The sequence below is a fragment of the Myxocyprinus asiaticus genome, chromosome 29 (assembly GCF_019703515.2).
Source record: "Myxocyprinus asiaticus isolate MX2 ecotype Aquarium Trade chromosome 29, UBuf_Myxa_2, whole genome shotgun sequence".
In the NCBI taxonomy this organism is placed as follows: Eukaryota; Metazoa; Chordata; class Actinopteri; order Cypriniformes; family Catostomidae; genus Myxocyprinus; species Myxocyprinus asiaticus.
This window is the reverse complement of record NC_059372.1, coordinates 26,890,394-26,904,778: the sequence shown is the minus strand read 5'-3', so window position 1 is coordinate 26,904,778 and position 14,385 is coordinate 26,890,394. Positions and strand designations below refer to the sequence as shown.

At 39.0% G+C, this 14,385-nt stretch overlaps 1 protein-coding gene and 1 non-coding gene across 2 annotated transcripts; both read right to left on the bottom strand.

Annotated features, from left to right (window-relative positions):
- Nucleotides 1-595: 595 nt before the first annotated feature.
- Nucleotides 596-2,733, bottom strand: LOC127420154 (60S ribosomal protein L10). The gene is made up of 7 exons (XM_051662204.1): nt 2,685-2,733; nt 2,531-2,562; nt 1,995-2,053; nt 1,698-1,805; nt 1,387-1,525; nt 990-1,152; nt 596-823 (listed from the first exon to the last, which is right to left on the bottom strand). Exons 2-7 carry the CDS (start codon nt 2,551-2,553, stop codon nt 668-670), a joined length of 648 nt encoding a protein of 215 aa, XP_051518164.1. The 5' UTR covers nt 2,554-2,562; nt 2,685-2,733; the 3' UTR covers nt 596-667.
- LOC127420618 (small nucleolar RNA SNORA70) lies at nt 1,223-1,356 on the bottom strand. The gene has a single exon (XR_007893833.1). It is a non-coding gene; the product is annotated as a small nucleolar RNA SNORA70 (small nucleolar RNA).
- Nucleotides 2,734-14,385: the final 11,652 nt, after the last annotated feature.

Here is a 14,385-nt window from a genome sequence, read left to right as displayed (position 1 = left end):
TACACAATCACACACATACACAAAGTTACTTCATGAATTGCATCCTTATTCTGTTATGACTGTTTACGTTCACGCCTATCTCCACCTAACGGAAGCGGAGAGAAAGTTGGAAAGAGCCGGGATGTCTCCCCACTACCATCCTAAATCTGAACCGGTGCTTGTGCGAGACGGGGTAACTGTCAAAACTATATGCATAAAAGTCCTAGTATGGTATATCCCCAGTAAAAATTAACAATTTTACAGAATACAAATAAATATGCACTGAAGTCTAAAACTGAACTTATGTCCTGTTTGAAGTCAGAAGGAAAAAAAATCTTACCTTTACTGATGTACAGTGAAAAAGGAGTCACATTTTGGTCAGTTCTCACCCAAAACTGTGTAGATTGCTTCAGAAGACATTGATTAACCCACTGGCGTTTTAGATTATTTTTATGCTTAAACATTCAAGTGATTAATTTTTATTTAAGAATGGAGTTTTGCATTCCACCTAATTATACAATCTTCCTTCTGCCACTAACATTTGGAAGTTCAACATCTTTCTCATATTATCTGCTGCAACCACGTCGCAAGGTACAAAATGAATAAAGCACCAAGATTGTAAATCAAAGGCCTTTATTTGGGGTCACTGGAGCCTTGGTTCACAAGGTTGCATTTAAGTGCGAGGTCCTTAGTTGGCATGCAGGGCCTTCCAGCGTCTCAGGGGTCCACGGCTGGGGATGTATTTCACCCCACAGCCATCAGGGACCACACGCTTCTCTGCCAGCATGCCATCGAAGTCAGTGGCATTGAACTTTGTGAAGCCATACTTCTTAGAGATGTGGATCTAAGAGGGAAACATATCAAAATTTTAGACTGTACACCCTGCTCTTTGCTGGAGCCTCAAAATGGTTTTATGAAGATTGTTTTACAGCAGGGCACCAATCAAACCAGTTACCAAAGCAATTTTTTTTATACAATTAACACCAAATTTTCATCTTCCTCTTGTGTACCTTCTGACGCCCTGGGAACTTGAACTTGGCTCTCCTCAGAGCCTCAATCACATGTTCCTTGTTCTGGGCCTTTGTGCGCACCGACATGATCACCTGGCCAATGTGCACACGAGCCACTGTGCCCTGGGGCTTTCCAAAAGCACCACGCATCCCAGTCTGGAGCCTGGAGAGAAGACCATCAGTTTTTTAAAAGTTAAAACTGGTCAAACAAATCCCATTAAAATTCAGCTATGATCTGTCTCAATGGTCCCTTAAAGGGCCTGGCACTACACAGCCAGGCTCATACACAACCAATGAATTACTGTCTGCAGCCTTTGCACACCAGGGAAGTACAGACAACCTGACTGGTCGGCTTAATAAGCTGCAGATAAGCTTTGAACACTAATCATGAGCTCACCTGTCAGCTCCAGCACAGGACAACATTTTGTTGATGCGAATGACATGGAAGGGGTGCAGACGGACGCGGATGTGGAAACCATCTTTACCACAGGTCTTCACCATGTACTTGTTAGCACAGATACGGGCAGCCTCAAGAGCTAGACAAATGAATTGCAAAATAAGAAAAAATTGGAGTCAAAACTATATGCATATAAGTCAGAAAAGATCTAGTATATCCACAGTAAAAATTAACAATTGCACAAAAGTCAAATGACTATGCACAAAAGTCTGAAAGTGAACTTGTTTGAAGACAGGATGAAAACATCTCACCTTCACTGGACAGCTGCTCATATTCATCAGATACCATGTGACCACACAGGGGAAACTCATCCACCTTAGCCTTCTTCCTGCCCAAGTCGAAGATCCTGATCTTGGGATCTGGGTTTAGAAGAGACATGCTTAATCACAGCAATCATGTACATACACAGTGTTGCTATTGTCCTACACATTCTAAACCTTTCTATCCTAATAAACATGACAGACCTTGCATACATAAGAGTATTGAACTTTGTGATTAGTTTTAATATAGTGGAAATAAGTTTGGTTTCTTAAATCATATTTACTTACCAGGCACACCCCGACAGAAACGGGACTTGGGGTAAGGCTTGTTCTTACAGTATCTGTAGCTGGAAAAGATGATTGACAAATTAACAAGACTAAAAAACTAATTTAAGCGCTAGTGTTGACTCTCTGAAGACAACTAAATTTTTACAATCGGCTGATTCACTATTGGCCGATACGTTTTGAAATATATAACTAAAAGAAAACTACACAAAGCAAAACGTCAAATTCATCATAAAATGTACTTAAAACTAATCAGACAGCTAAAATGTCAACGTCAAGAGCTACAAAGTGCCTGACAAGAAGCTAATGTGTTAGCATGGCATTTCACGTTGTACGTGACAATCTGAAATGTACCTAATGTATTTCACTGGACGTAAATTGTGATTTACTAGACAATCGTGTTAAAAGCTCAAATGCAGGGCGTGTCGATGTACCGTCACACTCTCCTGCGGAACGAGGTCGGTATGCAGCACATGGTTAGCGGGCCCTGCCATTTTCAGTACGGCCAGTATTCTTAAAATACCAAATTCAGAACTTACCAACGCGCTGGACGGCGACCCATGGTTGCGATCTGTAATACAGACAATAACAATACTTTTAAAAAAGGCAAATGTGCATATATAAATGAGTAAATAATGTTTGTTTGTGTTTTTTTTCAACAAATCTAGAGAGAGCTACACAGCGCGTTCTTACCACGCACGCATCTAATGGAGGAAAGGAAGAAAACTGAGTTTCCGCTGCGTCATAATGCATCGAGTGCAACTACATCCGGTTACATCTTGGCGCACATTTATAACATCAGCACATTTATGCGATTATTTCCAGACTTTTCATATTATAATTCGCAAAATAATCAATAATCAGGAGAGTAATTTATATTGAGTATTTGTAAAAATTATAATACTTTGTCCATCTCTGGCCACTTACCCTACAGTGGGATACTTGTAGTCCATAATGATGTCCGAATCGTTCTTTTGAATCAACCTTTTTAATTATTCATTCATTTGAACCGATTCACACAGATCACAGGATTGACAAAACAACACTTGTATTTGACAATCTATGAAACATATCATCTGAACGAACCGATCCCCTAAAATGAACCGAACTTCTCAGTTCTAATGAGCTCGATTTTTGGATGTTGTTAAAGGAATATTCCAGGTTCAATACAAGTTGAGCTCAATCGACAGCATTTGTGGCATAATATTGATTACCACAAAGATGTATTTTGACTTGCCCCTCCTTTTCTTTAAGAAAAGGCAAAAATGTGGGTTCCAGTGAGCACAATGGAAGTGAATGGGGCCAATCCGTAAATGTTGAAATACTCACAGTTTCAAAAGTATAGCCATAAGACCTAAACAATATGTGTGTTAACATGATTTCTGTGTGATATAATCACTTACTAACATTTTCTGTGTAAAGTTATAGACAATTTTACAACTTCGTTGCCGTGACGATGTAATGTCAACAAACCCTACAATCCTAAAACATCAGTAAAAATTACAATTTAAACAACTTTACAGCTCAAATAATACAGTAGTTTTAACAGAAGAATTAATGTAAATGCTTTTATACAATTATAAGCTTCACATTTCTGCCTTTAAACACTCCAAAAATTGGCCCCATTCACTGCCATTGTAAGTGCCTCAAAAAAGTTTTTTTTAAAAAAGGAGGGACGACTGGAAAATATTTTTTGTGATAATCAACATTTTGCCACTAATGCTGTCGATTGATCTTTGTAATGAATCCTGAATATACTTTTAACTGTGCTGTGAAATATATAATTGCAACAAAAACAATCCTGAAAATCGGCCTTAAATAACACATGAATCAACACAAATCACGACCGAGCATATTTGAAAGCACAGGAGGGCGACAAAGACCATCTGTAGATCGAATTGAAGGTTGTTCATGTTCTGCTGTTGCTTTGTGATTGTAATGCTCGGATCTGGTCATTAAATCCCTCCTCAAACCCTCTTAATTTTTTGGAGAGGAATGACCTCATATCTCTGAACTGTGGATAATGAGGACCAAATGCTGGGGGTGGTCATTGGATCCCTTAGAATCACTAATGTTTGTTCTTAGTAAAAATGACGTAAATATTGTTTCTGCCATTTGATGGAGATGTAGAACACCAGTTGTACACAGTTCAATCTCTATATTATCCAAAGTGTAAGATGGGGGGAAAAACATATTTTCACCTCAGGTCTCATCGTAGTTTTAATATAATGCTGTAACATAATTTAAAAAGACACACACTCTGTCCAAAGCTGAAGCCAAAGCTCTGCAAACAGTGCTAACTATCACCCCCCCACCCCTCCCTCTCTCTCTCTCTCTCTCTCTCTCTCTCTCTCTCTCTCTCTCTCTCTCTCTCTCTCTCTCATTCCTCAACTAACTGGGGCAAGCAGACATTCTTACCTTAGATGGGGCTGTGCACAGGTCAGGCCAAATCAGATTTGCTACCATTTGTAATCATTAATTTTTATCTCATAACAGTTCCAGAGTCAGTCAAAACTGGTCACCTCACAAAACAGCAAAATCCTGGAGATGTTCCAAAATCCTATTATAAGGGCCTAAAAATCCCATTATATGTATTTAAAATCTTAATGCATCTATAATGATGCATTATGGGATTATTTAAATGTATATATTCTGTATGATAGATTGTAACCCATCATGTGTGTGACAAAACTTTATATTCTCCACCCTTTGTGTTTTTCCTCACACAACCCAAGCAATTGAATCTTCTAAACATGCTTAGAGGGTTGTCAGCTTCCTATGTGGTTCTACTCATTGGTATATGACTGTAAATGCTAGATCCAATGGTCAGCGTGAGTTATGGTGATGGTTTTTATTGATGGCAAACTTACAGCTCTAAAGGGTCTTGCTTCCTTTAGAGAACCACAAACTGGGTGTGGGGCTTCAGTTACCACACCCAGTGCCTTCACACATAAGTGTGCAGAAGAGTTGCATGGACTCACACAATGCAACATATCTGCTTTTGCTCAGAAGAAGAGGAGAATGGGTTTTCACATGCCATTCTAATTTGGCTTTGCACAGGTCCTGCGGGGTTTGCATCTGTAGGCTGTTATGCAACTGTGCTTGTGTGTGTGATGTCAGGTGGGATACATGGTGTAACTGTATTTTAATGCATACAAAGAAAATGAAGTACAATTCTAGACAATATATATATATATATATACACACATTTCTATGCAAATGAGACATCTTATTACTTTTCTTTTGAATTACGAAAAGGGTTGTTAGTTATCACAATCAAACAACTGATGTTAATATAACATAACACACATAAAATTACATAATATAAAATAACATAAAAACATAATATATATATATATATATATATATATATACACACATTTCTATGCAAATGAGACATCTTATTACTTTTCTTTTGAATTACGAAAAGGGTTTTACAATGGCACTGGGAAATTTGATGAGCTGGCATACTGCACCATGGCATCACCTTAAACAGGAAGTGAAAATATATCCATTGCTATGGTGATGACCACTAGTTTGTAACAACAAAAGCCAGAAAAGCCTACAGCTTCAGTATGACACATAATAACTTTTCTGCGTAATGTTCTGAAGAAATCTCCATACACAGAATAATTCCCTGCATTCTCCTTGCCCCCACCTTCTCTGAGTCTGCTGATATGCAAATGGATGCTCAGGGTAACTTTTCAGCACAAGTTTGGGCTGCAGTGTCAACTGCCATAGTCATGAGATCATACAATGTCATCCAGGGTCACTATAAAACATATGAAAGGGTGTCAGGCTGCTGATGGGGCTAGGTTAACATTTCTATGAATGTATAAGGGAAAGTGTACATTTTAGCTGCAGTCACCATTACCATTTTTAATCACCTTTTTGCCTTCACTAGTTTTTACATTTTAAATGGATGAATGAATTTCAAGTACAAATATTTCATTTAATCTTTCAATTAAAAAAGAAAATGCTGTGGATATGGTTCTTCATTATTTGCTCTTGATATCAGGAATAATCAGGAAATTGTGAAATTTCGAGACCTGTGCCAAGTGTTATGGCTCATTGCACAATAACTTGACATGGGAAACAGGATGTGTCTTTCTTGTAGTCAGTTTTCCCTTGGCTTTACTTTACTATGTAGTGAGGAAACAGGTCAAAGCTGCATGATGCATGTATATATCTTATCTGGTCATCATTTTTCAACATCTCGACCTCCTGCTTTGGATAACAGATAACATGTTACAGCCCTGGAGGACAAAATGTCTGGATTCGTGTTCAGGCAGTATCATTTGTAGACATCTCTCTTTCTCTTTCTATCCTTCTCTCACTTACAAACGCTTACATACACACGTTTTTTTTTCTATCATGGTCTTTCTGTTGATTATTGTTTTTATGCTGAAGCTAATGATATTAATCTAACTCTCAAACAAACCTTTTTGCATTCTTAGATTTTCATTAAAACATTATTTATTCCCAACCTTTGGCTAGCCGCCACAATTTAGGTGATTCCAGGTTTAACTATCCTAGAGGGGACATTTCATCCCCACAACAAACCCTGATCCACAACCACAGACCGACCCTGCTGATGGGGGGCAGACAGTCATCTGCTCTGAGGTCCACATGTGGTGAACCAGATAAACAAACACTGCCAGCACTGCCATCTTTGACTCAAGAGTGACATCATTATTTATGCCTTAAACATCAGCTTTGGTGATTCAGTCCACATTCAGGTATAAAGAAGGTGTCTCTGCTTCATGCAACTCAGTACAGCTTGAATTCATGTGTGTGTGTGTGTGTGTGTGTGTGTGTGTGTGTGTGACATAATGTGTGCACATATGCATTCTATAAGAGGTTATTTTATTGTTATGCTATTGTTGCCTGCAGTCAGAATCATTGCATGCCAATGCTGCCTTTACAAAATCTTGTTTTTAAATGCATATTTATTTATGTATTTTTTTTATTTTTCAAAGAGGTTGCTCATACTTTGTACTCACAATGAGAGTAAAAGAGACAGAAAGAGAGAGAAATCCATCATTTATAGCCGCTATGTTCTCAACCACCTCCACATTCCTCCTCCCAAGTTGCTGACTCCATCTCTCTCTCTCTCTCTCTCTCTCTCTCTCTCTCTCTCTGCACTTCTCTTTCTTATACTTTTACTCCTCTTACTTCTCTCACTCCCCTTCTATCAGTTCAAGTAGTAGCCGAAAGTCTCACAATCTTTAACAAAGATGCTGGTTTTAAATGGTTTTGACTGGTGTTCATTTGTCTGAGCTCTCTGCTCTTAGGCTTATATTGTATATTTGTGTAGTTGCTGCAGCTGACGTTGTGTTGATGCTGTTTCTGATTAGGGGAGCGTGTGTGCAAGCGATGCAGCACAGGGAGGATATTTTTGTTATTCCTCTGAGGCCTTGCATTCATTTAGGCATGATGTGAACAGACAGTGAATACAGAGGGGGTCTCAAGGCTCTTATATTTTCTTTGCAAGCCTCAACAGTTTACAAAGGCCCTGTCTGAATCTAGAATTAATATTCTTTACAGTGAAGTCTACACATTTTATGTCTTACTTCAGGGGCGTGAAAGCAATTTAAAATGTGGGGTAGACACATTAAGGCATGGGTTTGCATACTTTTTGATGACAAGGGTCCCTAAATATGATGATACTTTTGTAATGGACTCCTTCATAAAATACACTCACCGACCACTTTATTAGGTACACCTGTTTTAAATACACCTACTTATTCATGCGATTATCTAATCAACCAATCGTGTGGCAGCAGTGCAATGCATAAAATCATGCAGATACAGGAGCTTCAGTTAATGTTCTCATTAACTATCAGAATGGGGAAAAAATGTGAACTTAGTGATTTCGACCTTGGCATGATTGTTGGTGTCAGACGGGCTGGTTTGAGTATTTCTGTAACTGCTGATCTCCTGGGATTTTCACGCAAAACAGTCTCTAGAGTTTATTCAGAATGGTTCCAAAAACAAAAAACATCCAGTGAGCGGCAGTTCTGTGGACAGAAACACCTTGAGAGAGGTCAGTGGAGAATGGCCAGACTGGGTTGAGCTGACAGAAAGGCTACGGTAACTCAGATAACCACTCTGTATAATTGTAGTGAGCAGAATAGCATCTCAGAAAGCGCAACACGTCAAACCTTGAGGTGGATAGGCTACAACACCAGAAGACCACGTCTGGAACTTTATTAGGACCATAGTGTTCTTAATAAGGTGCTCAGTAAGTGTTAAATACCATGTTCATATTTATGTGTCATATGCAAGTACAGCAAGCTGTCATTCAGCTGATGCTTTTATACAAAGTGCATGACATTATACCCGTTACAAACCTGAGATTAGAGCCTAGTTCACAGCAAGGGCATATCCAGGAAATGTATTTAGCACCCACAGCAAATTGTTATAGATCTTAGACCACTTCAGAGTGTGTTATAGAAATATAGTGTCACTTAGCTATATAGAGTACATAAAGGTTGTCTTTTTAAAGGTTAAGTTTTTAACAAATTTTTTTGTATTTTTGTAAAAAAAAATAAATAAATAAAAAAAAAGTATAATATATTATTATTATTATTATTATTATTATTATTTTATCATAGTTCATTGTACTGATATGTATGTGTTTGTTTGGACCAACCATGCAAATTGCCCATATTTCTGTTATATGGGCAATTTGCATGGTTGGTCCAAACAAACACATACATATCAGTACAAGAACTATGATTAAAAAAAAAAAAAAAAAAAAAAAAAGAAAAATAATAATATTATTATTTTTTTATTTTATTTTTTTACAAAGCCACCCAAAACTCCTACTTAATTTTCAAGTATCATCCTTTTAAAAATGTAAATTTCAAATAAAATTATCATTACAGTTAAGTACTTTGATAAAGAATAACTCGCAGGGTTTCACTACCATCCTAACCATGGTGGATCGATTCTCTTAAGCCTGTAGATATATCCCCCTGCCCAAACTTCCCTCGTCCATGGAATGTGCAGAGAGCTTGTTTCATTACGTCTTCCACCTTTTATGGCCTTCCTGAGGACATTGTCTCCGACCATGGTCCCCAGTTCACCTCCCGATTCTGGTCCGCATTCCTCAAATTACTCAGTGTCAATGTGAGTCTAACTCACGTTACCACCCTCAGTCTAATGGTCAAGTCGAATGGCTAAACCAGGACCTGGGTAAAGTCCTCCGAGCTTACTGTCAAGTCAACCAACATGACTGGAACCATTTCCTACCCTGGGCTGAATATGCTCCGAACTCTGTTCAAACCTGCCACCAGAACCACACCATTCAAATGTATCTTAGGGTTTCAACCACCACTCTTTCTCTGGTCCGGGGAACCTTCCGACGTTCCTGCTGTCAATGACTGGATGCAACGCAGCGAGGCTATCTTGGACCACGCTCATGTCCACCTACTATATGCCATTCGTCGACAAAGTGGACAAGCCAATCTCAATCGCCACCCAGGTTCCAACTATGGTCCTGGACAATGGGTCTGGCTATCAACCTGAGATCTTCGTCTACGACTCCCGTGCAAGAAACTAAGTTCCAGGTATGTTGGCCCTTTCAAAATTCTCAGTCAAATTAACCCTGTATCATTTAAACTTCAGCTCCCTGCTAACTACCATATTTCCCCTACATTTCATGTGTCCCTGCTCAAACCTGCGGCACCTCCGAGAGAGGAAGGTTCTTAAGACCCTCAGAGACCCCTTCCATTCCTCATTGACTGAGAAGAAGACTTTTGGGTACACAAGCTCCTGGTCTCTCGACGCCGGGGTCAGACACTTCAATATTTGGTGGACTGGGAAGGCTACGGTCCCAAGGAACGTTCCTGGACTAATTCTGAGGACATTATGGACCCTAATCTCATCACTGAGTTTCACCTCATCAACCTGCTCCCAGAGGTCGAGGTAGACCCCGACGTAGACAACCTTCTCACGTCAGGAGCCGTTCGCAGGGGGGGGCTCTGTTACACCTGCAGTGTCTGCCATCTCCCCCGAACTCCGCCAGAGGTCACCATCACCTGAGTTTTAACATTTCACAAACTACATTTCCCGTAATCCTCTAGCCAGACTGATTACTCTTCCACATGTATTACATTTAACCCTGTCTATTTAAGTTTCCAGTTTCCACGCATCCAACGCGAAGTCTTGTTTGCCTAGTGTACAATTCTGAGCGTTATTACTATCAATGATTACCCTGTGTTTGACTCCTGCCTGTTCTCTCCATGTTTGTAACTCAGTGCTACATATGGTTCTCTCAGAAATACCTTTATCTTTAACAGTGAATCCAGCCCAGGAGCCCCTAACACCTCTAAGTCTGGCCCTGTATGCATGTGTCTCAATCTTCTCCCGAGTTTCATATAAAGACCTTGTATGGTCTCAGAAAATACTGTGATGCTATGGATCTGCAGATTCTTCTCACAATAGCTTTGCAGGTGTCATTATCAAATTTCAAACCTCTACGAGTCATTGTCAGGAAATACTTGCTAGCCATAACACATCACTGCTTAGTGTCAGCATCCCCAGTATAACCAGATGAAGTAAGCAATGAAATCTGCCATAAAAGCAGTTAGTGAGTGTGCAAAAACAAATTCCTTTTCTGTTCGGCAAACATAATTCCTTCTTCCTTACTGCAGCTTTGCTAAACTCACCAGGCCTCACCTTGATAGGGATCATCATTCTTTACTGTAGTGCAAATAAGTGATGTAACATGGAGTCTGCCAGTCTGCCAGAGGAGAAACTTACAGCTACTGGTCATAATGTTTACACAGTCTTTACACAGTAAGATGATTTTGAGGCGTGGCTAAAATAATCTATGCACACTTTTACTTGATGGAGAGTTGTTTAGTTCACAGTGAGAGCTCTCTCTTCTTCTTTCACTCCTCTCTGTCTCTCTTACCTCTGCAGCTTACCATATATGGCTGTGTTTGTGGAGAGGAAAATGGCAAGTGTGTGTCTCTGCGTCCAATTTTAACTTCACAATTGTGTGACTTTGTCCAGTCATGTGCCTGTATGTTTGATTATACCTGTGTTTAAATGGATTTGCAGGTGCATTAAGCCATTCAATTTGTTGTGTTTGAATGAAAAGTGAGAGCAAAAATAATTTGCTGGGAAGTAATGACCAATAATTGATGAGAGATTCTTTGGCTCAGATTCAGAGTTTACTTTAGTAGGCTTGCCTTTTAAAGACATGATAAATCAACTAAGCCAGCAATATAAAGAATGTAACACACTCAGGATCTCAAACTATATCTCATAAGCAGGAAATTATACGACAATTTCAGACACCAGACATTACTCGTAACTCCACCTCACTTGCTCAACATTACTCCCACTGTGACTCAATACACTCACACAAACATATAGCTCAGAAACATCTCAAGTTAACCAACTATGACTTAAAGTTGACCAACTACTGCCAGCGCACTGTTTTACATGCGCACATCTCCACAAATTGCCCTGGAAGGCAGGGTGTGACGTAATATGTGATTTGTCAAACTTGCTTGCCTATGCCTGTATCTTACAAGATTCTTAATATGGTCAGACTTCCAAGTTTGAACAAATGAGAGAGTGAGAGAGAGAGAGAGAGAGAGAGAGAGAGAGAGAGAGAGAGAGAGAGAGAGAGAGAGAGAGAGAGCATAAGGAAGAACAGTAAGGTGTACTCTCAATAGAAAGCACACTCTGAACCTTGAGAGAGAAGATTCCAAATGAACATAATTATCATTTACATTGTCATGGACATAAACACCACTTTAAACACATCCTTATTTATTCAGTCTCATTCACTGTAACTCCACAGTGTGGTTCTTTTTAATTGAGATTTTCAGACATCAGCACTGCTCTGCAGATTATTGTGTTACACTGACCCTTGTGCAAGCAAACCCTCTAAGCATGTCTCAGCATCTTCCATGGCAACAAAACAAACACATGCACATGGCCTGTAAGCAGGGGATGAATAATCACGTGCAGATGATGCTCAATAACTGCCATCAACAGAAGGAACTAAAGGTGCATTAAGGTTTCAATCAAGTATGCCATCGCTTTTTTAAGATATTACTGTCTGTCTGCTCTTCATTGTAGAGTGAAAAAACATTGCCCCGCCCACACCCTGGCACCGCCATGTTTGATTTCACCACAGCATTAAACTCCATCATGTTCACTTTCCTCACCTCTGTATAAACTAAAGCAAGTGTTATTATCATTAACAGAAAATAAAATAAAATGATAACATTTTTGTTAACAGAAATAAAAAAATTAAAAAAATAAAAATTTGGGGGTTGAATCAGTATAGGTAATCATTAGCTGACTAAAATCTTAAATCAAGATTAAATGGAAGCCAATCTCTTCCTTTAAGATGATTGCAAAGATATGGAAGAGGCAAGATTGGGCATGTATCATAGTGCCCAATCTGGTATGGGTAAATGTAATGTTTCCTGTTACTCTTTGCCCACCACCTATAATCGGCAATTATGATGTCTTGAAAAAGGAGATTTTGTTGAGGATGGTTTGGTCTCTAGATTATGTAGTCCAACAGTTTCATGTTTTTTTTTTTCTTCCATATTCAAGCTTTATGTACATCAGTGACTTCTCAGTGGGCAAGCTTTTGTTGTCCAGATGACAAAATTAGTGATAGTGGACACATTTCCATGCTCCCTCCCTCCAGGTATTACATTTACCATATAATTCCCCAACCCAAAGTTTCATTGTTACGATGGATCCATTGTTCTGTCCTCACTACTGTTGCTGTTTTTATATGGTTATTGTAGTTGCAGACCACTCTTCCTGGATACAAAATATATAAATATAAAAATATATAAAAACAAAATAACAATAAAAAAAAAAAAATATATATATATATATATATATATATATATATATATATATATTAAAAACATAAAAAATATAGAAAAAGTCAGCAGGAAGAGCTTTCTGTTGTTTGGGCATAAACAGCCAAAAATACCATGATACCATTATCACTATACTCTTCCAGTGCTTACTGCTTCTATGTGCTGCTCATAAAAAGACTCACTGAGGTTTAACCAATCCTTCAAAAAGATACTGCCAAGGGTTGTAGCAGAGAATGACTGGGTAGTAAGCGACTGGCTCTTTTCTGCAATAAACAGGACCTCAAGCAGTTAACTGACCAGTTCTCTGATGTTTTCAAGAAACTTCTGATGTGATCCAATACCACATCTTCTCCACTCCCAGAATCTTCATCAGGCAGTAGCTAAACCAAGAGCTGCATGCCGTCAGGCTGTCAAAGAAGAGATAAAAAAAAGAAGTTTATATATGAGAATCATCAAAAATCTACAAAGCTCATGCTACCAAAACCTGATTGCACCCTCTGTTTTTTATTTTGGTTTTAATTGGCTTAAATCAAAGATTCCTTCATCTTTTGAAATAAACGTTTTTGATGTGCTACAGAAACATACTCTTTGTAAACTTTTAGAACTTAAAACTCCCTCCCCAATCCAAAAAAGACAATTGTTTAAAATTAGCTTCAAAAAAATGACGCATATTTGGTGTCCAGCAATTTTGCCCACCAAGTCCCAGTAAGTAATATGGAGGAAGTAGGATAAATGATATTATTCCTAAACAGAAGGAAATCCTATCATTCCAGCTGACATAGATTTGGTTAAGATATGGGGAAGTTCACTAAATGTTTACTGTTCGTGACTGTGGGGTAGCACCTGCTGCATTTATTGTGATCTAAAAGAAGTCAAATGAAATGGAGTTTTATAAACTAGGTTCGGGAGGAGCAAGGTCATTTAATCCGACCAATCACATCACCAGAGTAAGCATATATAAACAGCTGTTTATCTCTATATGGCGTAGAGTCTTCCGGCATTCGGCCCCGCCCATTGCCAACAAACAGACCCAGGCAGTGACTCGGATCATTGGATGAAACTTCGCTGCAAAGCATTCGCCTTCATCAGAACAGCTCTTCCATCCAAACAATCTCGTTATTCAACAGAAGCTGCCACAACAGCTCATTTGTTTTTTGCAGTATTGACCGCAACCATGTTAAGTGTTATATTTTCACCCTGTCTTTCTTTCTATGCTCCATTCGCCTTCAGCGCCGTATACATGTGAAATGGCTCTCTACAACTGCTCACATGTTCTCTTATTTATATTTCCCACCCAGAGCGGCCGACTTTGTGAATTTGCTTCCGCAAACTGGCTGCTTCGGCTCTATATACATGTGAAACAGCTCTCTACGACTGCTCATATGTCCTCCTATCAAAATGTTCTCCCGGAGTAGTTCATCGTGTAATCCTGCCTCCGTGAACGGGCGCTGCTCCGGCTCATGCCACTCAAGCTCAATCACAGCTTCATTTGAATGTGAGGGAAATAAAGATTAACTATTTAA

Bases quoted from the DNA above. Each gene is read 5' to 3' on its own strand.
- LOC127420154 (XM_051662204.1), bottom strand. From the start codon at position 2,553: ATGGGTCGCCGTCCAGCGCGTTG. The intron at 2,054-2,530 runs GTAAGTTCTGAA...CATCTTTTCCAG, and splicing joins GGTCGCCGTCCAGCGCGTTG to CTACAGATACTGTAAGAACA. The intron at 1,526-1,697 runs GTGAGATGTTTT...TCATTTGTCTAG, and splicing joins TGAGCAGCTGTCCAGTGAAG to CTCTTGAGGCTGCCCGTATC.